Genomic DNA, 26,982 nt, shown 5'->3' with positions numbered 1-26,982 from the left:
CACCCCAATCCCACCACTCACAGATAGTCTGCAAAGGTCCCGTTCACTTCCTGAGTACCACCACCAGGTCTGCTCCCAGGCCATCACCTCTAATCGGGGAGCCCTTTCCTGTTGAACGGAATGGCTCTCCAAGCCCCGCCCCCCGCCCCCTCCTCCCCCAGTGTCCACATTCACTTGGCAGAGACTTTGTGTGCTTAGCTGATGTGTGCCAAACTTCCTGAGTCTGTTGGTGGTGTTTACCTGTGTAACAAGCCCTGACTGACAAGGGCTTAAACAGATACATTTCCCCATACAAAAGCCAAAGGATTCATGTTGTTATCTGTAACATGTATAGCTTTTGTGGCCTCTTGATTCCAAGAGGGGTGCGGTGAGTCCAGGTGTCACATCTTGGTTTTGGTGGACCACAGCGCTGGTTGCATTTTGTCTGTTTTACACATGAAGTGAAGGTCTCCCCTCCACTTGGTTGTGGAATATTAGTTACTATGTAAAGATGTGTTGCGTTTGTTTGTGTTGCAGAGCATTACTTTAACTATGCGAAGGTGTGTTACATTTGTTTAGGCTGCATTTGTTTAACTATGCAAAGATGGGTTGCTTTGCTGGCCTGAGGCACCTGATTGGTCTAATAAAAAGCTGAACAGCCAATAGCTAGGCAGGAGAGGACTAGGCGGGGCTGGCGGGCAGAGAGAATAAGTAGGAGGAGGAATCTAGGCTAGGGAAGAGAGAACCAGGGAGAAAGAGAGGGAGACATCTGGGGCCAGGCAGCTGCCAGCCAGATGCAGAGTAGGACATACAGAATGAAAGAAAGGTTAAAAAAAAAAAAAAACCTGAAGCAAAACATAATAGAGGAAGAAAAACAGGTTAAATTAAGTTATAAGAGCTAGTGGGACAAGCATAAGATAAGGCCGAGCATTCATAATTGATAATAAGTCTCCGTGTCTTGATTTGGGAGCTGGTTGGCAGCCCAAGAAAGCCTGCTACACACACTTCTCTGTCCTTGGCCTTGAGTCAACACAGGGTCACATGCAGCTCCTGATGGAGAGAGGTCAGCTCCTGACCTGATAGCCTGTGTCTGCCCGGATGTCTCCCCTCTTTACACTCTCTTGGTAATTTCCCTTTGCACCTTAAAGAGTGAGCTTTGACCATTCCCACTTACCTCTTAAGTGATTACCTTTTTATTTTTTTAACTTTTCATGTTTTCTAAAGTTTAGTGCGGGTATTTTACAAGAAATGTTTGGGGAAAAAAACTTTATTGTAAACACAAAAGCTGCTCAACGTTTCTTGGTTCAAGAGGACACGCAATAAAATTAGGTACAGTGGAAACTCTGGGGTATTTTACAGCCTGCAGCCATGGCAGCACGTGGTGGGGCAGGCAGCGAGGGGTCAGCGTGAGGGCTGATTTCTCTGTGCTCATTTGGTGAGTGAGAGCCAGTGATGGAGAGGTGGGTGTCAGGGCCATCTGGGCAAAAGGTCATCGGGCTTCCGGTGACCCTGGAAGGAGTTTGTGACTGGGGTGGGCAATAATAGGGATGCAGCCTGGGCCTTGTTCCTACGCCGGCTGCGATTGGAGACATTGAGACCTGGGAGTCATGTGGGCTCCCTGGAAGGAGGTGTGCTCTAATTAAATCTCTGTAAAGGCATTCTGGGGTTCAGGCATGTGGAAATTGTGCAGGGTAAAGGGCTGTCACTGGAAAGGACATTGCATTTAGGGGTAGCCCATTTGTGGATTTGGGTGCTCAGTTCTCCACCTCTTCTCCCTCAGGGGACTTGAAAACCTTCCAAGGGGAATGGAGAATGGAGCCGTTGGTGCTCTGTGAGATGAGGACTTGGTTGAACCTAGGACTTGCTTGTGTGTGGGCGGTTCTTGTGCCAATATCAGCCGATGCCTTCAGACTGCATCTTGCGAAGGAGTTACCGAATTACGGTTTTCTCTGCCTTTGTAAAATGCGTCCCCGACTTCCTGCTGAGAGCACAGAACGCCGCACACATTCTTCTCTGGAGTCAGTTGGGTTGTGTATTGTTGAGCTGGCCCCCGGGGTGGAATCCTGCTCTGATGTCCTTCACGCCAGCCCTGCACAGCCTCTGGACTGGTCTCAGCCAACTCCCTTCTCTCCATGCACTGTGCCCTGGCCCTTGGAAACCCTCTAGTTCTGATAATAGCCTTTAAGTAGAGCAGGGGAAGATTCCTGGGAGGTGAGGCCAGCCAGGCTCCAATGCCCACCCGCTGTGTTTGCTGGGCCCACTTCAGGGGAGCGGCTGCAAACCCTGACCTCCAGCTGGAACAGAGTCAGCGTGGAAAGTGGTTCCCTGGGAATCACTGTGCAAACAGGCAGGGCTGGGAGAGAGACGCACACCCTCTGGCCCAGCCCACACTCTTCTGGGCATGATTCCCTGGGAAAATAGATACCTGCGGGTATTCACTGCACTGTTGGTGGTGGTTTGTGGATCTCTCACTGGCCACGAACTCCTCAAGTGGGCAGCGCTGCTGGCTGGTCGTAGAGTATCAACTATGCTCCAGCAGTCCAGGTTTTTTTTTTTTTTTTTTTTTTTTTTTTTTTTTTTTTTTTTTGTTCTAGGGTTCAAACTCAGGTCCTCATGCTTACAAGGGCTTTCCTGAGGCCCACCCGAGCGGAGTGTCAGTTTTAATGTTTTGTTTCTTGAAGGGCTGAGGGTGGGCCAGGGCTCGGATTATCAAATGAGGGGCTGTCCTTAGGCGGGCATTTGGAGCACCAGGGGATGCCGTGGAAGGTGTTGCCCCTGAACACACCGGTAACACACTGTGACATTAAACAAGAAAAACTAGATTCTGCCATGTGTGGGGCATAAACCTGTCCTCTCAGCCCTCGAGAGACCGAGGCAGGAGGATTGCCTTGAGTTGGAGCCTAACTGGGGCTATAACAAGATCCGGTCTCAGAAAACCAAAACCAACCCAGCCACTGAAAAATGGGTCCCGAGGCAGCAGCGTGAACTGGCACTCTCTAGCATGTACCAGGCTCCTGTTCACACCGGGAATGGCCACTGGTTCTGGCTGTGTGGCAGAATGCCGTGTGGCCTTCGGGCCTCCGGGGTAGGGTTTAAGACGGTTAATTTTCCCTGTGGGCCGGTGAGATGGCTCAGCAGGTCAAAGGACTTGCCGCACAAGCCTGACAACCCGAGTCCGGTCTATCCCATGGTAGGAGGAGAGAACTAAGCCCAGAGAGCTGTCCTCTGACCTCTGTGCGAATGCTGTGGCACACGAGTGTGCACACTCTCATCCACAAATAATTTAAAAGACAAACCAAACTTGCTGGGCTGGGGTATGGCTTGGCCGGTAGAGTGCTTGCCTAACATGCTCAAGGCCCCGGGTTTGATCTGTAGCACTCAGTGTGATCACACTGTAATCAGGGGCATCAGGAGCCCACGGTCATCCTTGATTACACAGTGAATCTGAGGTCAGCCACGTGAGACCCTGTCTCAAAAAGCAAGCAGAAATCCCACATGTTCAGCTGGTTGGAATAGCATGTTTCACAGTCCTCAGGTGGACCTGGAAGAGGCCCTAGGAAGAAGCCGGCAATGTTACCAGAGCCATCAGAGTAGTCTTGGCCCTGGGAACCCAGTGTCTGAGGGGACCCCTGTACACACCTCAGAGTCATTTGTTCTGTAGAGGATGACAGTAAATGTCTCATTTTCTTCCCTGGTGAGCTGTTACCCAGAGCCACAGACAGTGGCTCCCAAAGGAGGCTTCAGTGTCTGGGCTCAATAAAACTTTATTTGCAAAGCCAGGCAGAGGGCCGGCTTAGCTTCCATACTGTAGTTTGCCAACCCCAATCTAGAGAAAAGCAAGAGGGGTCGAAGGCTGCTTGATGACTGGGTTCTCGGGTGGCTGTGGTGTCCCAAAATAGCACAAAATTATAGGAAGGAACTGGCCGTGGAGCTTGAAAAGGCGGATGTTTACTGACAGGGGGTAGGGATGGATTGTAACACTTCAGATGCACAGCTGGCGGGGGGGGGGGGGTGTCTCATGGTTTGCTTCGATCTTTGAGGGACTGTGGAGAATAGTCCCATCCTGCACGTCACTGGGGGCCACTTGTGAACTCTTCAAACCCTTTCTGTAGCTGTCCCTGTCATTCTTTTGTGGGTAGGACTGTAGGCCGAGGGCCCAGGGGAGCTGGAGCAGAGGGGGATCCAGGGATGGGGCACTTGGGATAGTGAAACCCTGCGGATGTCTACAGAGGGACACAGGACATGCTGCCTGGAAACTCCGCTTCCCCTGCATCTAGGCAGCTGCTGAGTACGATTTTCATCTGGCTCCCGTAAGTGAGCGCCTTTTCTGTCAGGGAGATTCAGAACCAAGTCTGGGATCCAGGAAGCTGGCCAGTGCTGGGACATGCCTGCCGCAGTGAGCTGGTGAGCTGAGTCTGAGTGGCAGTACTCATCAAGGGTCCCGGACCCTACCTCTCAGGTCAGAGACTAGAGGCAGGAGGGGCTGTCCTGGGCCACAGAGAAGAGCCCGGGAGCCAGGTCCTGTCTGGAGAGAAGCTGAGAGAAAGATATGGGGCAGGGGGACACAGACTCCCACTGATATCAAATGTCCAGTAAGGGATGACACACGGGGGGAGTCACTAGAGGCCAGCGTAGTCTGATGTCACTAGAGGCCAGCGTAGGGGCACTGGGCAGCCATTGCTTGCAGGAGAGTGTGGCTCTAACAGACAGTCCCTACTCAGGACAGATGGACCTGTGATTCCTCGGCTGCCCCACAGTGCAGGATCTGCACTGTGTCAGAAGCCATACTTCACATTTTGAATTCTGCTCTACCCTGGGCTGGTGGCATGTAGACCATACTCTTCCTAGCAGCTTCCACAGACCACAGGACCCAGCCAGCTTGGGTCACAAGAGGAGCCAAGCACAGTCCATAAAATAAGCCTGCATTCGATACTCAACACGAACTGACTGATACTTGAAACAAGCTCCGGAGGCAGGACCAGGGAAGCTCGGCTGTGAGGTGTGTGTGTGTGTATGTGTGTGTGTGTAACCATCAGCCCGTGTCCTAGAGTAGGTGCTTGCTACCTGCACAGGGGCGGGTGGCATGAGGCTGCCATTGTGGGGACCCGGGAAAGAATGGACGTACTCCAGTGACATCTGACCCAATGACTGTGAGCCGCCGCCGGCGACCTGGGGTCTGTGGTGGACAGATCTGTGTGCCCCGCAGCCCTGCTCCGTGGAGAGGACATTAGGCAGTCCCTTCGTGGCTCTTCCCGCAGTGATGGGGTTTGCTCAGGGTGGCTTTGCAGATTCCGGGGTCGAGATCATGTTGTGGGAGATGCCGAAAAGGTGCCAGTCCTAGCCCACATCCCTTGCCAGATGGTGGCATTCCCAGGACTCGGGCACGGAGATGGCGCAGCAAATGCCTGGTGAGCATCCAGACCCATTTGAAGGCGGTGTGACGCAGAACAGCAGCAGCTGCCGTGATGAATCAAGGCCCCTAGTCTGGGAGCCGAGCCTCTCTGTGCTAAGCTCTGGTTTTGAACGGGGAGCTTGCACAGCCCCAGCCCAGGCCGCAGAGTGCTGGGCTCTGCAGGGAGGGTCCCACGGATGTCCCCCAGAGCACTTCCCAGGCACTTTTGTCTCATTTCCTGCACTGGGGTGTGGCTGGACTGGACCTCCCACCAGTGGTCCCCCCCCCCCCCCCCCCCCCCGCGTAGCAGCAGGGAGTGGGGATGTGAAGTTCCCCAGGGAGAGACCAAAGCCCATGTCTCCCAGGTTCAGCAATAGCTGAGGCCCCCCCCCCCCCCCCCCCCCCCCCCCCCCCGCTAGTCTCTGCTGCAGCTCCGCTTGGGGCCGCCTTGATCCCTGTCCTCCTCCTGCAGCCAGCCTCCCGACTCCCGGAGGATCCCTGTCATCTGCCTGTGTCCCGTGATTTCCATGATCATGTATGAACCAGCGACGGGGAGAGCCCTTACTTAGCATGCAGAAGACCCTGAATGCAATCCTCTGTCCTGTGAAATCAACCAGCCAGTCAATTAGTGCGCGCGCGCGCGCACACACACACACACACACACACACACACACACACACACACACACGACCAGACCAGGCCTGTTTAGACTCGGCCTCCTTTTTCTAAGGACCTCTTAGCTACCTGGCTTTACTCATGGCGTGTATCAATTCTGCGCTTCCACAGAGTGAGCGAGGCCACCCCAGGAATAAATAGCAGCTGGTTCGGTGCAAGTGGGCCTGCTTCGGTTGTGTTCTGGAAGAGACTGCCCTCTCAAATTGGGCGTAGCATATGCGATGTGTTTGGAGCTGGGTTTAAAAGCATCTCAATGGGCTCCTTGCCATTGACAACAGGTCCAGTGAAAAACCAGAGAATCCCGGGCTTCTAGGGTTGGGCATGATGATTTAGGCACCCCCCCCCCCCCCCACCATGGTTTCAAAAGTTCTTGGCTCGTGGATCTGTTCACCAAGTCATTGTTCCTTGGTGCAAGTGTGTATGTGAACTGGAGATGGTGACTGAATCGTGGCCTCCGGGGCTGGCTTAGGGCTCCCCCAGTGGCTGACATTTGTGTGCCGTTGGCTGCCCTGGTGACACTCTTCCTCTTAAAACCATGAAGAGGCACATTGTGTCCACGTGAGCCTTGTCATGCTGCCACGGCTATGAGATGGCTGTGGTCACTGTAGGTGTATGCAGTGTCCACCCTAGGGAGGGCGCCCATGGGCTCTTGATGAGTTGGTGAGTGTTCAGTGAGCACTGGGATTCCAAGGCCCCGACTGCTGCAAGAACCCACATTGGGACTTAGCTGTCCTCTTAGAATAGTGGGGATCGGGGTCAGAAGACTATCTCCTTTCATTTATTCATTCAGCAACTATTTATGTATCCAATGGCTATCCACTACATGCTGTTTTGTGACCAGCTGTTGTGCAGGGGATGGGGTGCCCTGGGAGCTTGCTACTGAATGTAGAGTGAGGATCATGTCCTTGTCAATGTGGCTGTCCAGCAGCAAGTCCTGTGGACTTCCTGGTGTCTGTAGTGCTCTGCAAGCACACACGTGGGGCCAGGCATGTCTGAAATGCAGCCCAAGGGGTGGGCTCAAGGTTTGCATCTGTGTGTGAGCAAGAGGCATATCCCAAAGATACGGCCCAGCATGTGCAAAGGCCCTGAGGAGGCTTCTGAGAGCTTCCAAGGGCTTCAGTGTGTAGATGCTGAGAAAGGGTCTCTGCTGTAGCCTGGCTGGCTGTACATTCCTGATCCTTTTGTCTCCACTTCCCCAAATACTGGGATGGCAGGCGGGTGCTGCCATGCATGGCTGTAGACACCTTGAGTGTTTAGCAGCTACCTTCCGCAGGTTGAGAACATTGGCACCAGTCTTTGGGTTAGTGGGACTCCATCCACCCCCACCCCCAGTCATAGGCTCCCCATCCCATTATAGACCTCTGATCTTCCTATGCAGTGTTACAGCTGCTTGTGTGTGCATGAGTGTGTGAGTGTTCATGCATGAGTGTGTGCATGAGTGTGTCAGTGTGTGTAGGGGTATGAGTATGTGAATGAGTATATGTGTTCATTAATGAGTGTGTGCATGAGGGTGCCAGTTCGTGTGCATGACTGTGTGAGTATGTGTTCATGCATGAGTGTGTATTCATGAATGTGTGTGTATGAGTGTGTCAGTGTGTGTGCATGAGTGTATCAGTGTGTGTGTGGGTGTATGAGTATGTGAATGAGTATATGTGTTCATTAATGAGTGTGTCAGTGTGTGGGTGTGTGGGTGGGTGTATGAGTAGGTGAATTAATATATGTGTTCATGCATGAATGTATGTTCATGAATGTGTGTGCATGAGTGTGTCACACACAAAACTGAGTTCCATGGTTGTAGGGGGTCTCTAGTTCATATTAGTGCACACAGTAGGTGCTCAAGTAAATATGTGTCTGAGGAGCAGGGGAGGTATTTACTGAGCACCTGCGTGGACCCAACACTCTGTGCACACTGTGCGTGAATACATAAAGCTGAAAGCAGTGTGAGTCTCAGAGCTGGAGGAGACGCCAGCGGATGCAGTTGGAACCCGAACGCTTTTGCACCGTCTGTGCGGAAGGAACTCCAGAACCAAGCTGTCTTTCTGTGTCTCCCCAGCCCTGCAGAGACAGCCTGTGGGCACAGCCTTCTTCTCCCTGCCACTTCCGCTATGGGCGTGAGTGGACGGCCCCTTCACCATGAACTGTGACCCTGCTGGCACACCCCGGTGGACCTGTGTCCCTCGCCTGGGACCTGACAGCCTGGGTAAGTGGGTGCTGAGCTGGGGGCTGGGTGTTTGGAAGGTGAGGTTGCCGGGGAGTTTTCTGTCTGTCCTTTGTGCACTGTCAGTGTCCCAGGTCCTGGCTGGGTGTGAGCTGCAGATTGAGAGACCACTGTGACTCTGAAGTGAGCGTCCCTGGTTTGGGGTGGGAATGGGGACTGTAGAGCTCTGTCTGGGGACTGTTCCGATGGAAAACATCAGGCTCCTGGGTCTCCCAGATCTCCATGCTGCCCCTAGCTGAGTGGAGACAATGTTCACCGTTTGGGAGCTGGAATATGTTAGCCCATGGGGTGTGTGACAAAGAGAAAAATGCCAAAATCCGTCCGTCTGCCTTTACCTCTTGCCATGAAGGAGCCGCACAAGGCCTGGGAGGTCAGGACACTGTCTCCCTTGTCAGCACCTGGAGGGCTGGGCCATCTCTGGGGCACTTAGGAAGGGACGGCTGTCATAGCCGAAGCAGGGTGAGCCAAGAGCAGAGAGACTCACAGGATGCTTTTTAGGATCAGAAAGAAATAAAAAGCTGGGTTTTAAAGAGGCAGGGCTGAAGCCCAGTGGAGTGTCACACACCTGTAATCACAGCACCTGGTGGGTGGAGGTGGGAGGAGTGGGAACTCAAGGTCATCCTGGGCTAGGTAGGGAATTCCAGGTCAGCCTTGACTACCTGAGACCCTGTCTCAAAACAAACAAACAAACAAAACAAAGACAGGGCATAATGGGCCAGGATGGGAGGTCTGGTTCTAGCTGAGTGAAACCAGTTGGGGACTTCTGGGCCCATTTTTCTTCCACTCCAGGAAGCACAAGGTCCATCATTCCCACCTCTCTGAGCTGCTGGAGGATTCAGGGGGTGGGCGGGGGGATGTCCTGCCTTTGAGAGCAGATCTCAAAGCTGAGCAAGTCAGGCCAGGGGCGTCCTGGCCACTGGGAAGTGAGACCGGCCTGCAGGGTGGACGGGTACATGGAGAGACCAGATGCACTGGCACAGCTAGGCCTCTCACAATGAGCCCTCATCCCAGCCATCACCCCTCTTGTTAAGACTGTAAGGGGCTGGGCCTGGCTCAGCGTGGAGCATGTGCAGCATGTATGAAGCCCTGGGTTCCGTTCTCACCTCTGCAGAACCAAAACAAACAAGGAAGCCTGCACAAACACTTGTTCAACAGCCAAACCAACAGCAAACAGGCAACAGTAGGTCTAGGGAAAAATAAAACAACGAGACAAAATAAAAACCCGAGGCTTGGCTTTTATTGGCATGCGGGGGAGATGGGGGAAGGGCAGCTGGCAGGGCTCCATGGCCACTTCCCAGGTGTGATTCCAGGGTCTCCTGCTCTGGGTGGCTGTGTGAGCTGAGGGTGGTTACTTACCCTCTCTGGGCTGGGTGGGTGCTCAGCCCAGGCTCATGCTGGGTCCACCGGAGCTAGCCCCGAGACTGGCTGAGCCAGGCAAGGCCTCAGACTGCAGGGTGCCTGACCCCTCTGAACAGGAGGTTGCGGTCTGTGCCTTTCCAGGGCCCAGCAAGGTGACAGTGCATCTGGAGCTTTGCCCAGTGAACTCAGGATCTGGGGCTCTGGGACTAAGGTCTCTCAGTCTCCTCCCCCCAGATCCCCCCCCCCGAGTCCCACAAATACTCTTTACTAAATTTACTGTTTTAAATTTTTTTTTTTTTTAAGCAGTCGCTTCTTCATTTCTGATGTGCTTAATCCTCATGGAGCTACATCCGTAACCATGGTGACGCGGGTCGAAGTTGGCTCCATCGCATCCCTGAGGGCGGGGCCGGGCCTCCGTGACATCAGCAGGGAGGAAGCCCTGAAGAGGACCTACTTTTGCCAGACTGGGGACGCCTCCGGGGCTCCCTCCACTAGGATCCTAAGAGCGAAAAGCCCCCTACGGACCCACCTGTTCCCTCTGCCCCTTGCTCCCAAGCCTTTCCTTAAGGAGCAGGTCCCTGAGAAGAAGGCTCCTGCCACATCTTCGTGGCCTGGTGCCACCCAGTCCTGTCCTTCGACTGAGGCTGACAAGAAGGAAGCTAAAGAGGACGTGGTTAAAAGGATGCCGAGCTTAGCCGGCCAGGAGGCAGACAGAGGGGAGGCCCTGCCGAATGGCCCGTCTGTACCTAACAAGGCCACGTTCCTGAGGGCTGGCCCCAGCACCATGGGCATCTTTGAAACAACCAAAGCCGGACCCAGCCTGGGCAAAGGAACCAGTGAGGGGAGCCGGGAGGCCAGCTCCCGGGCAGCCCAGGCATCTCCCTTAAGTGCCAGGCCTGAGGTGGCCACCAAGCCTGCCCTCCCCGCTCGAAAGCCCCCGGTGACTCTGCCCCGACCCACCTCCCTGTCACAGGACGCTGGGTCTCCTGTGTCCCAGGAGGAGGCAGGCCGAGCCCAACCTTTGCCAAAGGCCCACAGTGTGGAGGACCCCGCTGGCCAGGCCCCAGAGGCCAAGCCTCACCTGAAGAGACGGCCCATGTCAGCAGTGTTCAGCGAGTACCTGCAGCCCCCGAAGCCAGGCCCAGGTGGAGTGGCAGTCACGGGCAAAGTCCCCCCTACACCTCCAGAGAAGACGTGGGTGAGGAAACCCAGGCCTCTGTCTGTGGACCTGACTGCTGTGTTTGAGAACAGAGAGATGTTGCTGAGGAAGGTGGGCAGTGAGCAGAATGCAGCAGAGAGCCAGGGCCCGGAGAAGACCAGGACCAGCCTGGAACCCAAGGGTGATGCAGAGGGCCCTGCCCGCGTGGACGCCACCCCTCAGGACCCTGACTCAGACTTCCAGGAGGTGGCCAAGAAGCTCCATGCACGGAGGGAGAAGGCCATTCTTAAGCAGGCAGATGCAGACAGTCCCAGGACTCCAAGGGCCAGGGCCATCCCTGGAGATGATCAGAGTCCCCAGGAAGAGGAAAGGCCAGACCAGCAGTCAGAGAAGGTGCCAGAATCCCCTTTGCCCAAGCCAGGAAGAGGCCTGGGGCTGGCCGAGGTCAAGGCTGGAGGATCTGACCAGGAGGCTCCTGCAGGGACAGAGAGGAAATCTGTAGGGAGCATCAGGAAGCGCCTCAGTCTGTTTGAGGAAGAGAGCGCTGTGGCCTTGGCAGTGGTGTCTGAGCCCTCCCCTGTGACCCCTGAGTCCCCATCCACAGTGCCAGAGCCTGAGAGAGCTGGTGTGAGTGTTCAGGCTCGGATCAAAGGCTGGACTGTGGAAAGCGCAGGGGCGAAGCCAGAGGTCAGGAGAAGGACGTCCCAGGCACGGCCATTGTCTATGGATCTGACCAAACCGTAAGTGGACACATCCCAGAACCTCTTCAACCTCAGGCTTCCTCAACACCCACTGGAGAGCTCAAGGCTAGCCCAACACCTACACACACACAAGCCCAAGGCTAGCCCAACACCTATACACACAAACCCAAGGCTAGCCCAACACTTACAAACCCAAGGCTAGCCCAAAACTTACATATAAACCCAAGGCTAGCCCAATACCTACACACATACCCCACCCATTGCCCTGAGGGGAGGTGACGGTAAGGATGCCTCTCAGACAAGGCACGTAGATGAGGGTGGGACATCCCTAGTGCTGGGCTTAGTTGGTACTCACCGTAGGAGCACGGTGGGAAATGAGGTTCCTGTTTCACAGGTGTGTGTGAGAAGGTGAGACGCTGTGGTGAAGCCAGAGCTGGGGAGTCCCAATCAGTTCCAGCGCAGCCTGGTTCTGTGACTAAGCTGCCCCCAGGGTCAGACTGCCCTTGTAGATCAGAGCACGGTTGGTGTGTGCCTCAGTGGCATCACACACACACACACACACACAGAAAGAGAGAGAGAGAGAGAGAGAGAGAGAGAGAGAGAGAGAGAGAGAGAGAGAGAGAAAGAGAGAGAGAGAGATTAGACCTCTGCCTCCATGGATGTATTGAAAAATAAAACTCACAGAGCCCAGATGACCAGGGCCACTGTCTAATGTAGCCCAGGCTATCTCAGATTCTCTAAGTAGCTTAGGATGACCCTGAACTCCCTATCCTCTCGATTCTACCTCCATAGAGCTGAAATTAGAACCAGAGTCCCACCAGGACCTTCCTCAAAGATAGGGAGAAGAAACTCTAGAAAGAATGTGGGCAGCGTCCTCCATGGAGGAGCCCTCGGAGCGCAGAGTCCGCAGCTCAGGTTAAGGCCAACACTTGGTGCACCACACCTCCCAGGCCTCCAGCCTTGTTGTTTTCCACTGGGGCCGCAGCAGGGAGATGTCACCAGGCACGATCCACCCCCTCTCCTCAGTGCCCTGCTCACTGCCTGCATGCTCCCACCAGGCTGGACTCGAGGCCCTGGGAGCTGGTGCAGCCAGGGGCCAGCGTTAATGCTAAGGGCCCAGAGAACCAAACCCAGGTCCTCAGACTCGGCAGCAAATGCCTTTACCCGAGGAGCCGTCTCACACCCCTCCCCAGGGATGCCGGTTCACTGAGAGGGATTGTATGTTGGGAAGATTGTGGAAAAGATATTCATTCCCAAGTTAAAACAGCAGAGGTGCCCAGGGTCTCACTGTGCTGTCCGGGTGCCTGGGAGGAGCCGTGTGATTATGTGACAGACGGGGAAACTGAGTCTCTGAGATTAGGAACACTCATGGCCTCCCAGCAGTATGGATTGCCTGGTGGGGATCAAGTTCAAATGTTTTGGAAACCCACCCACCCCATTCTCTCTTTTTTCTTTTCTTCTTTCTCTTTATTCCCAAGCCCCCAGCCCTGAACCCTAAACACGGTATAGACCCTTCGTGCCTCATGTTCAGGCATGTGCTATAAAAGCATGATGGGGATGGAAAGATTCGAATCCCCTCCTCCGATCCCTTTGTAAGTAGGGAAACTGAGGCCCAGGGAGGGAGATTGACTAGGCATACTGAGAGGCAGAAGCAAGCCTGTGTCTCTACATGACGACCCACCGCCCCCGGGTCTTGGGTCTCAGGTCTCGTGGCTGCTCCTCAGCGGTGGGTGAGTGTTGTGCCCACAGTCGCTAAGGAGAACCAGTAATTATCCCGCCTGGGGCTTCTTCAGTCTTCCCTACACGCCTTCACAGAGTTATTAGGGTCATGGCTTGCCTCTTATGTCTGCCCTATAAAAGAGGGTGGTAGGCGTTAATTATCCCTGCTTTATAGATGAGGAAATGGAGGCTCAGGTGAGGCCACAGGCCACCCGGGCTCCCACAAGGAGTTGGAGCTGGGAGCAGCACCCAGGCACCTGCTGCTTCTCCCTGGTGGCGGGGGGGGGGTTCTTTCTACGCAGACATGCTCTGCTTAAGGTACGACGCCCTTCCTTCCCGCCAGGTCCCTGTGCCTTCTGTGACTCTAAATGACATGTCCTTTCTCAGAGGAAGTTGGGCAGGTGGCCAGGCTTCTGCCTTCCTGGGCCCCAAGCCGAGGACGGTGTGGGCTTCGGGGAGTCAAGACATGTCACTCTGGTCCGTGTGAGTAACTCCCGTCTCTGTCCCAGGTTCTCACGGTCGCCTTCGAGCAGTGAGGTCGGGTACGAGAAGTGTGCCCTGCTGGGTGGTGAGCTCCCCGGAGAAAGGAGAGGAAAGGTAAGTGTGCCTTTCACCATCTCGGCTAGGAGAAGCTTGTGGCAACGCCAGGTCCAGGGAAAGAACGTCAGAATCCTGTCAGCCCTGCCGCTGGCACGTTAAAGCCCCTGACCTGATGCCTTGTGACTTCCTGGGGGTCAAAGGTTATGCGTGGAAGTGGCTGCCAGGCATTTATTTATTTATTTATTTATTTCTGGACAAAAAGTTTGAGGGAGCATCGTCTTAAATGGCTTTCTCCAAGCCCTCGGGAGGCAGAGGGCGGTGGATCTCTGCGTGTTTGAGGCCAGCCTGGGTGACACAGTGAGATCTTGTCTCAAAAAAAAAACACAAAAACTTGGGAGAAACTTCTCGAATTCCCTCCTCACAGTCTTGCCCTTCCCCTTGGCTCGGCACCCAGTCACGGAAGCGGTCCAGGTGCCAAAAACCAGTTCTCTTCGCTCTGGCTCATAGGAAAGAGCTCCCAGTCACGTGCTCACGTAACTGGTTTGTGGTCGACGCGCTCTCTGGTCTTACATTTTTTTTTTTTTTTTTTGACACATCTTTACGGAAGTACAGTTGGCAGACAGACATAAAGAATGTGGATTTAAGGTGCCCGAGTGGACGAGCTTCCAGCTGTGCCTTCCCAGGCAGCCGTTGCCACACAGGGTTGGCCAACATCTGCATCACACCCAGACCCCACCCCTGTCTCTCCGATGCCTCCGGCCTGCGCTTCCCCACGCAGCCTCCTTCCATCAGCCTTCTCTCCATAGAGACTGGTTTCCGTGTCTCAGACTTTCGGACCCCTTGGGCCGGTTATAGTCATGTACTTGTTTACTCGGGACTGGTCTCTTCACTCAGTCATCGCTCCGAGATTGGTCAGGTCGTCGTAGTTTTTATCACTGGGTTGTGTTCTGTCCCGGAGGCAGGACCACAGCGGGCTGCTTTTTTGCTGTCCTCTTTGGCTGGCACTGGAATGGTTTTCAGTTTGAGCCATTAGAAATGAAGCTATGCCGGGGTGTGGTGTGGTACCTGTCTGTTAGCCCAGTGCCCAGGAGGCTGAGGCAGGAGGGTTGTGAGTTCCAGGCCAGCTTACACACACACACACACACACACACACACACACACACACACACACACACACACACACACATACACCAAAACAAACAAACAAAAAGAAATGAAGCTGCTGTGGACATTAATGAACACGTCTGTAAGTTTCTCCCTCTCCTTCCCTGCCCCCTCTGAGATGTGGTCTCATGTAGCTCAGGCTGACCTCAACCTGGCTGTAGCTGAGACCTTGTATTTCTTGAGAGCCCCTAGCTCTCGAGGGCTAGGATCACAGGTGTGCGTCACCATACCCAGGTGTGTGCCTTGCTGGACACGGAGCCCGGGGCTTTGTGGGTCTTGGCAGGGACTCTGCTAACTGATCTGCATCCCTAGCACAATTTGCTTTTATTTCTCTCGGGTCAATGGCCAGGAGTGGCCTGGCTGGGCCATGCAGCTGTGTCAAAGGGATGTCTGCTGTCTCTGAATAATAGACCGAGAGCTTCTCCGAGGCTCTCTGTGTCCCTCTCAGTGAGTACCCAAGGAAAGAAGCTGGCTCAGAAGGGCAGTGATAACCGTCTTGATGGGACCACAGAGGCCGCAGCAGTACAGCAAGGGTCTCTGGCTGGGACTGGTACGGACTGTCCTTAAATCTCAGGACTTGGCTTGAGGGACGCTCAGTTTCTCTGTAAATGTTGACTATTCAAAAACACTCAAGAGCTGGATGGTGGTGGTGCACACCTTTGATCCCAGCACTTGGGAGGCAGAGCCAGGCGAATCTCTGTGAGTTCGAGGCCAGCCTGGTCTACAGAGCAAGATCCAGGACAGGCACCAAAACGACAGAGAGAAACCCTGTCTCAACCCACCCCACCCCCCCCAAAAAAAAACAAAACAAAAAAAACCCAAAAACACCTCAAGAAAGAAAAAGCTAATAAGCCTACATACAACCAGGGATCATCTCTATAAGAGATACTGTTTGATGATTTTTTTTTAAAATTGTGTTAGAATAACAAAATGAGAAGCATGATGGTGCAGCCTGGGATACTTAGCAAAACCCAAATCGGTCAGTGACAATAACCGGCAGCATCATCTCAGTCACCCCCTCCATTGTCCCCGCAGTGTCTGAGACACCCGTTTGTCTACCCCACCCACACTCTTCAGCCTTTAGTATCTTAAGGATGGGAGATGGCTCAGCGGATGTAGTGTTTGCTGTGCGCGCCTGGGGACCCGAGTTCGAATCCCACACCCGTGAAAAAGCCGAGTGCAGCAGTACACCCGCAATTCTAGAGCTGAGGCTGTGGAGGCAGAGAGATCCCTGGGGCTTGTTGGCCGGCCAGCCTGGCTGAGTCGGTGAGCCCCGGGTTCAGTGACAGAGCTTGTTAAATGAGGTCGACACCTGGAGAAGACACTGCCCTTGACCTTTGGTCTCCATGCGTGTGTGTGCGTGTGTGCACGTGTGAGTGTGTCCCCACAACACACACATTTTATAGTGTCTTGCTGTTTCTTAATTAACTAAACAACATCTCACTTGTTTTTATTACGGTGTGGAAGGGGGATACTCGTGCCACTGCGTGTGGTCAGAGGCTCCTTTGCGGAGTCTGCTCTCCCAGCTTTGGCTCTAGGGACAGAACTCGGGTCACCAGGCCAGGTGGCAGGTGTCTCTCCGGGTTGAGCCGTCTGGAAGGCACCTTGCTCCTTTAACAGGGCAGCCACTTCGTTCGCCTCTCCACTTCCTGTCCGTTTCAAACCCTCACGCTGTCTTCGGTTATTTTTCAGCCTAAGGAAGGGCGCGGTTTGGATGGAGCCCCCGCCGCAAAAAGTCCCTGGAAGCCTGGGGTGCCCCAGAAGTCCAGGCAGACAGAACCCAAAGATGCTTCTGACCAGGACCCTGACAGGTGTCGGCGTGCACACTCAACAGGAGACCCGGGTCCTTCTGAAGTCAGTCCAGAGGATGATGGAAGCTTCCAGAAGGTGTGGGCCACAGTGTTTGAGCATCACGTGGAGAGACACACAGTGGTTGACCAGGCAGGCCATTGTCTCTCGCCTGCGCCCTCTCATGATGTGGCTGGCGTCCCGGATCCCAAACCCAGGCCTGAGAAAGGCTATTGGCTGGGGAAGGACCCTCTAGGGGTTATAAACAAGAGAGACAACTCCAGGTGGTCCGACCATGCTGACCCGGGGATGCTGGGACGAGCTGTCCTTGTGGAGGTGGAGCCGAGACAGCATCCCACCTCTGTCCCTGAGACACCACACCCCCGTGGGAGAAGGGCACGGCAGTCACTCTGTCCTGAGGCATCTAGAAAGCCCCCCTGTGTCCCAGAGGATCCAGCCCAAGTATGACATTGTGCATACCTCCGGGGAGCGGGCGCACAGCGAAGCTGTTTCCAGGGTGCCCGAGGAGAAGGCGGTGACGCTACGCAGTGGCAGACCCCGGCTCTCGCTGCAGGGCCGGCAGCTGTCCCAGGAGGTCGACCCTACTCACGTGGAGTGTGCTCAGCAGGCTCATGGGGGTGCCGTGCAGAGGGCAAGTTCAATATGGGAAGCTCGGGGTCAGGAGGCCAGTGGGCCAAAGCTTGATGGTCAACAGCCAAGGGATGGGTTTGGGAGCAGCTGCCCGTCATCCAAATGGACGGGAGGAGTGGCGGCCAGCTGGCAGAGCACCTCCGTGGCCGGCAAAGATCTCAGTGCTCCCCACAGGGGTCCATCCTGGGATGGCTCTTCACATCCTCCATCCAGGGCCACCGTGGAGCCCGGTGACTCCCAAGTACAGGCGAGGCCCAACTCATTGCCTCTGCAGAAAGGTCCCCTCATGGTCGGCGGTGAGGATAGCCCAAGGCTGGCCCAGGCATTCCAGCCTGAAGTCAGAATGCGGAGGTCCAACCCTTCGGAGCCGAGGATGGACAGGTGGAGACGGCGGACTCTGCCCCATGATGTAAAGTTTGATGCATTCAGCCTGCTCACGCCAGAGAGCACCTCCAGAAGGCAGCAGAGACCTGCAGATGATGTGACCTCCCCAACCTGTGCCTTAACGAGACCTCCATTGTCCCACCTCCAGGCACAAACTCGGGAGGTGACTCCAGGTGCCTCACACAGTAGGGCTTCTCCGGTGGAGAAGCCGGGGCCGTCTGCTGAACCCAGTGCAACTTTCTTTGCGGTGACCTATCAGATTCCTGACATTCAGAAGGCCAAGAGTATTGTTAAGCCAGGGCCTGAAAATGTGTCGGAATGTTCTTCTAGAAGACCGGCTCCCCCTCTGTCACCTCGTTCTTTTGTGTCTACTCTGGCTTCTCCTAGCCACGAAGAGCCACGGGCTCCGGCCAGCAGTAAGGGCTGGACTAAGGGGAGAGAGTACGAAGAAGTAAAGAGCCTTTCAAAGCACCCGAAGGCCACGGATCAGGCATCGTCTGCCGAGGACAGGAAGCTGGATCCTGCCAGGGACAGAGTCGTTGATGTGGACGCTCTGTGGCTGCATCGAGGGTCAGAAGAAGGCACTTGGAAGGATGGCAGGATCAGGGCATCCTCAGGCATGGACGCCCCACAGACTTCCCCGGTCCTGAGGCGCCCCAAAAGTCTCCTGGTCAGAAGGAGGACAGAAGTGATCAGTGAGACCTTCCCAGGGAAGATGAGAGATGGCTACAGGTCTGGCGTCCTTGACATTGATGCCCTGATGGCCGAGTACAAAGAGCAGTCAAACAGAACCCCCAGCAAGGCCCAGGAGCAGAGGGACAGTCCTGCCGAGCCCAGTGGCTCCCCTCAGGAGAGATCAGGTTGGCCCAAGGAGGCGGAGTGGGGGCGGAGGAGCCTGAAGGAAGCTCCCCGGTTAGACAGTGTTGGGAAACAAGCCTCTGTGAAAACTCCGCCGTCCCCTGGCCCCAGCAAACAGCCAGCAGAGCCCCTAGGGGCAGCCGTGACCACCAAGTCCGGTCTACCACTGTGGGCACCGCCACACTCGGCTCCTGTGGAAAGCTGTCCCTCCCCTGTCCCCGCTGGCTCCAGGAGAAAGTCCTCGGGCATCGCTGAGTTTGAGAGCAGGCCCTCCTCCAGTGAGTACCAGGAGGCAAAGTATAGACAAGGCCCAGCCAAGTCCCAGGAACCGGGCATCGCCATCGGGGACAGAATCTCCCCCAGGTCACCTCCCTCCGACCGGAAGAAAGGGACGCCAAAGAGGTCCACGGGTCAGGGAGTGGAGGGCAGTGGGGTGCAGTGGGGAACCCCCCCACGTGACTGTACTTGGTCACCCCTGGACATCAAGAGGGCCTGCTCAGAGAAGGGCCCACCAGCCAGGGTCCGGGAGGGCCTGTCTGTCATGCAGGACGCCAGGCAGCGGAGACAAGAAGAGCTCAGGGAGAAGCCGGGTCTCCCCACTCAGACTCCCAAGGCCACAGCAGGACCCTGCCAGAAGGAGGCAAGGAAGCCGGGTGGTCCTAAGGTGAGTCCGCGGGCGCTTTTTAAATTTTGTCATTTTAATTTTTAATGTTGTTTAAGCGTCTGTATCTAGGGTCTCAAGCTCAGATTTTATGTGTAGTTGTGTGGCTGGGTGGAGGCAGACCCAGGGCACCACTCTAGGGAGTGGTGGAGACTGTGGGAACAGAGCACTCAGGCAGACCACCAGGACAGGAAGGTGTGCTTGCCTCCAGACTCTTCAGATTTTCTGTTTTCTCTTTCTTTATCTTCTCCCCACTTTGCTTCTTTTACTGGGCGGGGCTAGTACTTAGCCGGCCCCGGCCCCGGCCCCGGCCCCAGCCCCTGGCCATCTTGTCCCGTGACAGTGTTGAGAAAGTGACATCATTTACTCAGAGAAGTCCACGTTTCCAGGTGGATTTCCCTCAGAAACAAGATGGTTTGTTAGAAAATGTCACTCCCTCCCACCCAAGCTAGTCCCCTGCTCCGTCTGCTTGGCCGCGGGTTGTGGGTTCAAAACTCTGCCTGGGATGGGGACGAGTGTGAATGTTTTGTGTGAGCATCGTGGAGCACCTGCTCGGTGCTCCAGCTTCCCCCATCATCTTCACGAGAGCCAGCAACAACTGTGTGAGCTTCCGGGAAGACCTGTGGCGTGTGAGTGAACGGTTGTGAGAAGCCCACTGGGTCTTATGAGACGGCTCACCCCAGCTTTGGGTTCCCCCAGGGGCAGAGCCTGTCTTAAGTGGTGACCTGAGAGACTGGCTGGGGACTGGGAAGGTGGCGAGGAATTTGATGCCAGTGTGAGCAACTGAGACTTGGTACCCCTGGGAACCTCTGTGAACCCCGTAACACAAGTGAGTTGACCTGGTCCAGGGTCAGAGGGCCAGAAGTGTGGATTTTCTCCTTCTTCCCACATTGTCCTCTACGCCTGTGTCTGGGGCTTTGAATGTGAGGCTTCACCGTTCCGATCGGACGGCAAGGCTGTCTCTGCGCGCAGTAGGACAGCTTTGCACCAATTCCCATCCTGAGTCTCAGGGAGCTGTCAAGGTCTGCTCCAGGTGTAAAGTAGGTAATATAACGCAAAAACACGGAAACAGAAAGTCTGAGTCACCTGTTACAGGCCACACAGCAAAAGGCAAAGATGCTTGAGCCCACATCTGGCCGGATGCCTGTGAGATGATGGCCACTGTGGTCTAAGCGGGGAGGAAGTCTGGAGCCCAGCGCAGCCCTTAGCTGGGTCATGGGGACCTGGAACCCAGGGCCAGGAAGTTACATGATGCTCAATGAGGTGCTGGAGGAGAGACCCAGGAAGGCATCCTGGAGGAGGGAGGCATTGAATTCAGCCAGTCCCCGAGGAGACACTGATGGGTGAGCAGGCAAAGGGGGTGTGCTGGGATAGTCACAGCAGGGACAGAGGTCTGGAGGCTGGAGTGAGCCATTGTTTCGTGATTCAGCAGGAGGCAGCAGCCTAGCCTCCAACAGAACTGCCACAGGCTGGCACTCTCTGAAGAAGAGAGACTCATTTCCTGTGGCTGGCTCCCTCCTAGCGTTTCCTTCCACATTATCCTGGAGTTTCAGGTCGCGTTGTTTTCAAAGTAGAGCAGCAGACAGTTACTCATCCCCAAACCTGTGGGAGAGGAACCCAGGGGTCTAGCCTGGCAGGGGTGCTGCGCAAAGGGAACTGTAAGGCATGTGGGTGGAGGCCAGGCCTTGAGGATCTTCCTGAGTTATGGTGAGGAGCGAGGTGGATATGGCTTCAAACCTGTGTCTCTCCCAAGAGCTCAGGCTTACTAAGTGCCGTGTGTGGAACTTTCCATACTAGCCTCTGGGGCTCCCCGGTGCCCACACCACTCAGGACTGATGGCAGCCCCCACCCCCTCCGCCTTGAAGTCCTGCTGTGGGGAGCTGCGGCAGGCTACACGCTCCTGTGAGGGGCTCACCCAGCTCACTGGTCCTCTGTTACTGTGGGAGCAGCCTGAGGGGACGAGCTGTGGAATGTGACACTTGCTCAGCACTTCAGGTCCCACTGGCAACAGGAGAGCCAGGGCTGTGGAGGGGCCCTGGAAGCAGGCCCTGTGAGTGCCCAGGCCCCAGGAGGCCTGGTTGCCAGGGATCGGCTTTCTCAAGGCTGAGGGATGGAGAGGCCAGCTTCCTGCTTCTCCCTTCCTGATTTTCTCCTGCCTGGAAGGCCTTTGTTTTTTTTTTTTTGTTTCAGGGGTCAGGGTCTGTCCTTCAAGTCCTGCCCCTTACCTGTGCTCGCCCGCCTCACTCTGGTTCTTGATCGTAAACAATAAAATCAAGCAAATGCGTGAAGACAAAAAGCCACAGAGGTGCTCAAAACGTTAAAATAGACAAGCCTTACAGGGGCAGAGGGGAGAGCGGGATGTTTGTGGCCTCGGGACTCCACTGTGTGTCTCAGGAGGAAGGAATATTCCATGGGTGTGTACACACACGCCAAACACACAGCCCCACCCCACATACACACGTAACACATACAACACACGAAGGTGGCATATTTCTCTTGGGAGCGTAGGCAAAATTTCAGCCATCAGGGGAACGTGGGGTGTAGGAAGTGAGTCCCCACCTCCTCCCACACAGAACTTTTACCTTCCAGGCCTTGAGGTATAGACACATAACCCCAGCTACCCAGGAAGCTGAGGCAGGGGAATCGGAAGTTCAGGTCCAACTGGGCTGCAGAAGGAGTTCAAAGTCAGCCCTGGTGATTTAGTGAGACCCTGTTTCAAAAGGAAAAGCAGAAAAGGCCTGGGGGTGGCTCAGCGCTTGCCTGGCACATTCGTGAGGGCCCTGGGTTCTAGCCATGTATGCAGCTGCGTGGCCTCTCCTGGCCTGCGAGTCATGCCCCCAGGACACCTTTGGCTGCTAGGCAAGGGAGCCTACATCCCTAGTCCTTTGGGGACATTTTGTTGTCACTCTGGGGACGGACGGGCTGTCTCTGTCATTTAGGCAGAAGTCAGAGCTTCCATTTAGAACCCCCCAGGGAGCAGGGTGGCCCCATGCAGAGTGAGCCAGGTTCCATTTCACCCTGCTGTAGGTGAACTTCATCTACAGGGAACCAGGGAACATGGCGGATATAGTTAGTCTGAAACATCCAGCGTTCTGGGGGACTCTTACACTTTGGGGTGGTTGGGTAACGATATTTGACTATAGGCCCAAGCACAAGGGCTAAGAAAGGGGTGCTCAGAGCAGAGTCACAGTCACTCCTCACAATGACTGAAGTGGTTCAGCACGTCACTGTAACAGGACTTCCGGTATCCGCGCTCCGCCACTCTGGTGGGCCACTCTGAATCCACCAAAGGATTGGTTAGAAGGACAGTGGTCCCCCCTCCCTCCCTCCCTCCCTTCCCTCCGTCCCCTCCCTGCCTTTTCCCTTCTCTCTCTCCCTCCCTGGCGGTACTGGGGATTGAACCCAGGGCCTGGGGCCCCCTGTGCACTGGGTGAGCATCTACCAGTGAGTTATTTTTTTATTTTGACACAGGACGAGTCTATTCCTTAGGCTGGCCTTTACTCATTCCTTTGCCAGCAAGAATTGAATTTGCAATGCTCCTGCCTCAGGGCCCTCCCCTCCCCTCCCCCTCCCCTCCCCTCTCTCCCTCCCCTCCCCTCTCTCCCTCCCCTCCCCTCTCTCCCTCCCCCTCCCCTCTCTCCCTCCCCTCCCCTCTCTCCCTCCCCCTCCCTCTCTCCCCTCCCCTCCCCTCCCCCTCCCCTGCCCTCCCCTCCCCCTCCCCTCCCCTCCCCTTCTGCAGTTGAGGTTACTGGCCTGCACCACCAAGCCCAACTCTTTCTTTTTTACTTAACAAACATTTATGAAAATTCTGTCCCGGGCCAGGTGATAGTATTTCATGTACTTTAGTGGTTTGATTTGGCCCACGGTATGCGTTCAGGAGATACATGCTGAACCCCAGCTCCCCCCTCCCCAGCTCCCCCCTCCCCAGCTCCCCCCTCCCCAGCTCCCCCCTCCGCAGCTCCCCCCTCCGCAGCTCCCCCTCCGCAGCTCCCCCCTCCCCAGCTCCCCCCTCCCCAGCTCCCCCTCCCCAGCTCCCCCCTCCCCAGCTCCCCCTCCGCAGCTCCCCCCTCCGCAGCTCCCCCCTCCCCAGCTCCCCCCTCCGCAGCTCCCCCCCCCTCCCCAGCTCCCCCCTCCCCAGCAGCATCGTTTCCCTCCACCCCTAGGAATGGCTTGGCTTCTTTTACAGGCCCACCCAGTTCTTTGGCAACTGCTTTTAGAGACCATAGGGATAAGGATGCTTAGTCCACGTGTCGTTGTCCCCCCCACGTCCCTGCCTGTGGGCGAGAGGGTTTTGACCCTTGGTGACAGCTGGCTACAAAGCAGAGAATCCAGCATGGCACCCAGGCCCGGCCCCATCCCAGACCAGTTAGGCTGAAATCTCTAGGGTGGGGTCTGACTCCTGGGTAACTTTGGAAGGTCCCTTAGGTGTGGGGATGAGAACGCTGCTGGCCCCACAGCCATACGGTGTGGGCAAGCCGGAGGACCCACGTTCAATTCCCCTTGATAGAAGGTGAGAACGGACTGTCCAAAGCTCTGCTCTGACTTCCCCATGGCACCAGCTCCAACCTGAAAATAAACGTAAAAATAAAAAGGGGCTGGTGAGGTGACTCAGAGGGTAGAGGTGCTTCCTTATAAGCCTGGTGACCTGGATTTGATCCTTGCGACCCTTGTAAAGATAGGAGGAGAGAACGGACTCATGACCTCCACCCGGGCCCGTGCGTGGTACACATGCTCCTGCCCTCTCTGTGTCACACCCGCATAGTCATAATAAATGCACATTTAAAAAGTCATGTGATGCTTTTTAGAGCCTGGGCTTCTGTGCACGGTGTTCATGTCCTGCTCTCTGTTCATAGACCAACATGTGATAGACGTGCTGGCCAGGCATGATGACATGTGCCCCGGTCGTCCAGAGTTCCAGCCTGGGCTGTGTGTGTCTCGGGAAAGGTCCTTGGGAAGACAAAATGTGGCATAGCCCTATGGTGGAGTATTATTCAGTTATAAAAAAACGAATGTTCTAGCCAGGTGTGGTGAGGCATGCCTGTTGTACCAGTATTCTGGTGGCTGAGGCAGGAGGATGGCAGCAGAGGGAGAGAAGAACCCGTATTTGAAGCTCCTCGCTCTCAGGTGGCGTGGCAGGTGCTGTTTGTGGGTTATTTGGTTTAAATGAGATCAGATCTAATTCCTCTGTCGCCCTGGCCACGTTCAAGCTCGCGTGGCTGTGTTGGGCCCACAGAACATTCTGGTGGCTGAACAGGTACAAGCAGCCTGAAGCCAGTGAGCGAGCGAGGTCACCCGGAGCCTGGCAGACAGAAGGGGGGCACCGGGAGGTTGGGGAACAGACTGGAAGGGAGCGACCTGAGAGAGCTAGGCCAGCCAGGACCTGGGGAGACGGTGGGAGTTACGGTGGAGACACCCGGCACAGGTGGGCTTGTCCTGGGGACTCAGGGCACCTCGGCGGAGGGTGTGTTTCATCAGGGTTCTTTCCGCCTCGAGATGCAGCTGCGTCACAATTTTGCCATTCCAGGGCATAGTGCAGCAGCTTGCAGCACATGCAGACACAGTCCATGTGGTCACCCACAGGAATTCCTCCTCCTCATTGGCCCGTCCTCTGGCCAAGTGGAGGACTTGATGGCCAACGACTTGGTGGCCGCGGCTCTCTGCTCCTGCAGCTCTGTGGCTCCTGCGCTTGGCTGTTGGCATCATTCTGTGGAGTAATGACTGTTTGGGTCCCGCTCCATTTTCCATGGAGTTGCTTCCTTGTTGTTGAGTTGCTGTTGCTCTTTATATGTTGTGAGTACAAGACAGACGATTTGCAGAATCTCTCTTCCTTCCCGGGAGCGGATGCTTCCCTTTCTTCATGGTGCCCTTTAAGCGCACGGTTTTTCAGGTTGACCGAGTCCTTTTCTGTTTTGTTACTGTGTTTTCTGTGTGGTAGCTTGGAAAGCAGGGGCTAATACAAGGCTGTGGAGATCGGTGTCTTTGTTGCCATCTAAGTTGTCTACTTTCAGCTTCTCCATTAAGATCTCTGTTCTCTTTTGAGTTAGTTTTGGACCAGGGTGTGAAGTTTGCTTTGTTGGTTTTTGTCTTTTTTTTGGGGGGGGGGGGTGTACAGGAATTTAGCTAATTTTATGGTGAATTAACTTTTGGCTGGTAAAAGAGTCGGATGTGTGATCTCCCTCAGGGCTTCCTTCAGTAAGTCGCCTTCATGTCCGCTGCTGCCCCGGGAGCCCGTCGACTTCAGGACCAAGGCTCTGTTGGCAGATACAAATGTATCAGCCTGGAAATTCTTAGCCAGTTCCTCATCTGGTTCAGTGCAGTTTACACTTCTCATCGGGTGCTGGGGTTCTGGACACCGTAGTCTAGATTGGCCGTCCAGACTGGGTCCCAGCACCGGCGGGCTGAACTGAAACGTGGGTGGGATTTTTCTAATACCACGGGGGCATGGGAAGGAACCCAGCAGAAAGGACGCCACCGAGGAGAAGGCTCAGGGCAGGACTAGGGTGTTCAGGGGATGCGCGAAGGTAGCCAGGAAGAGACGGCAAGCTAGAGGGGTGGCTGAAGAGTCAGGACCAGGGATGAGAGGAAAGGGGCTAGGAGGCAGCCTTGCTCTTCCCGATGCTGTGTGTCGCTAACCGGGAGCCTGCCCTCTCTGGGCCTCCTGGCTTATCTGTGTAGAGTGTGCGGCATGTAACATCTCCTGGACTCCCGGGTTCGCTGGGCTGCGATGGGTTCCCCGGTGTGTAGCCGGGACGAAAACATGGCAGGATTCAGACTCCGTGCCCTCGGGTTTTCCCTCTCCCTGCTGTTTCTCAGGGCACGCGTTTGGGTGCTGGGAAAGAGGTTCAAGCTAGGACCACAGGATCGCCCTGGGCCATGACGGGGCTAACGAGCCGGAGGCCCAGGGGGCCGGGCACACGAGCCAGGCACACCTGCCCCCTGGTGGCTGGACCGTGTCGCGCAGGTTCTGAGCAAGCGCTTCATTTCTGTTTTCCCTTGAAGCTGTTGATACTGTTTCTCCGCCCCCCCCCCCCCCCCCCCCCCCCGACCCCATGGTTGAGGTCAGAGAGGCTAAGGGATTGCTGGAGGTCACACAGCTGTGAAGCGGGGCTACTTGGGCCCAAGACCTGCTACCCGGATGTTACCAATGACCACGATGGTGGGGGGTTCCTGGTGGTTTGGTGTTCATCCCCGGAAAGGGCTGTGACACACCTGTCCCGTCGGTGAGAGGCTCCCACGGAAACTCCTTTCTTGTGCTCTGTATCTCAGGTGCCTCTGCAGAACCCGGAGCAGGGGGAAGGTCTGCAGGACGGCCAGCAGCCTCTCCGGAAGGTGTCCCCCGTGGCCTCTGTCCCCAGGCGAAGTCACAGCTTTTGCAAGGACAAGAGGAGCGGTCCCTTTGTGGTGAGTGGCTGGCGAGGAACCCGCAGGCGTCGTCTTGTGTTGGAAGATTCTGTGGATGCATGTGGAGGGTTCAGGTGGATGGGCGCCTGGCGAATGGGTGACCGGCTGAGAGTTGGGTTCCCAGACCCTGGGTGACCGGCTGAGAGTTGGGTTCCCAGACCCTGTGTGCTGGGGAGACCCTCGCTGCTTTCGGGTTTTGGGCGCTAGGTGGGGCTGTAACTCAGCAGCTGGCCAGTGAAAGTCTTGGGTTCGAGTCACAGCACTATGTCTTTTCAACAGCCGTGAGATTTCTGAGTTTGGTGTCTGCGACCTTTGATTTCCGCCGTGGGGGAA

At 55.6% G+C, this 26,982-nt stretch overlaps 1 protein-coding gene across 1 annotated transcript in view; it reads left to right on the top strand.

Moving 5' to 3' along the window:
- The window catches only part of Kiaa1671 (KIAA1671 ortholog), a 146,555-nt gene that overhangs the window by 24,263 nt on the left and 95,310 nt on the right, over window positions 1-26,982 (top strand). Inside the window, 6 exon segments of the mRNA XM_052755008.1 lie at window positions 8,100-8,246; window positions 9,930-11,522; window positions 13,712-13,799; window positions 16,599-17,057; window positions 17,059-19,251; window positions 26,515-26,649. Of these exon segments, the coding sequence (XP_052610968.1) occupies window positions 9,982-11,522; window positions 13,712-13,799; window positions 16,599-17,057; window positions 17,059-19,251; window positions 26,515-26,649 (4,416 nt within the window). The 5' untranslated portion in view covers window positions 8,100-8,246; window positions 9,930-9,981.

Source organism: Peromyscus californicus, unplaced genomic scaffold (assembly GCF_007827085.1).
Source record: "Peromyscus californicus insignis strain IS unplaced genomic scaffold, ASM782708v3 Scaffold_2__1_contigs__length_46816999, whole genome shotgun sequence".
NCBI lineage: Eukaryota > Metazoa > Chordata > Mammalia > Rodentia > Cricetidae > Peromyscus > Peromyscus californicus.
This window is presented reverse-complemented; position numbering and strand designations above follow the sequence as displayed.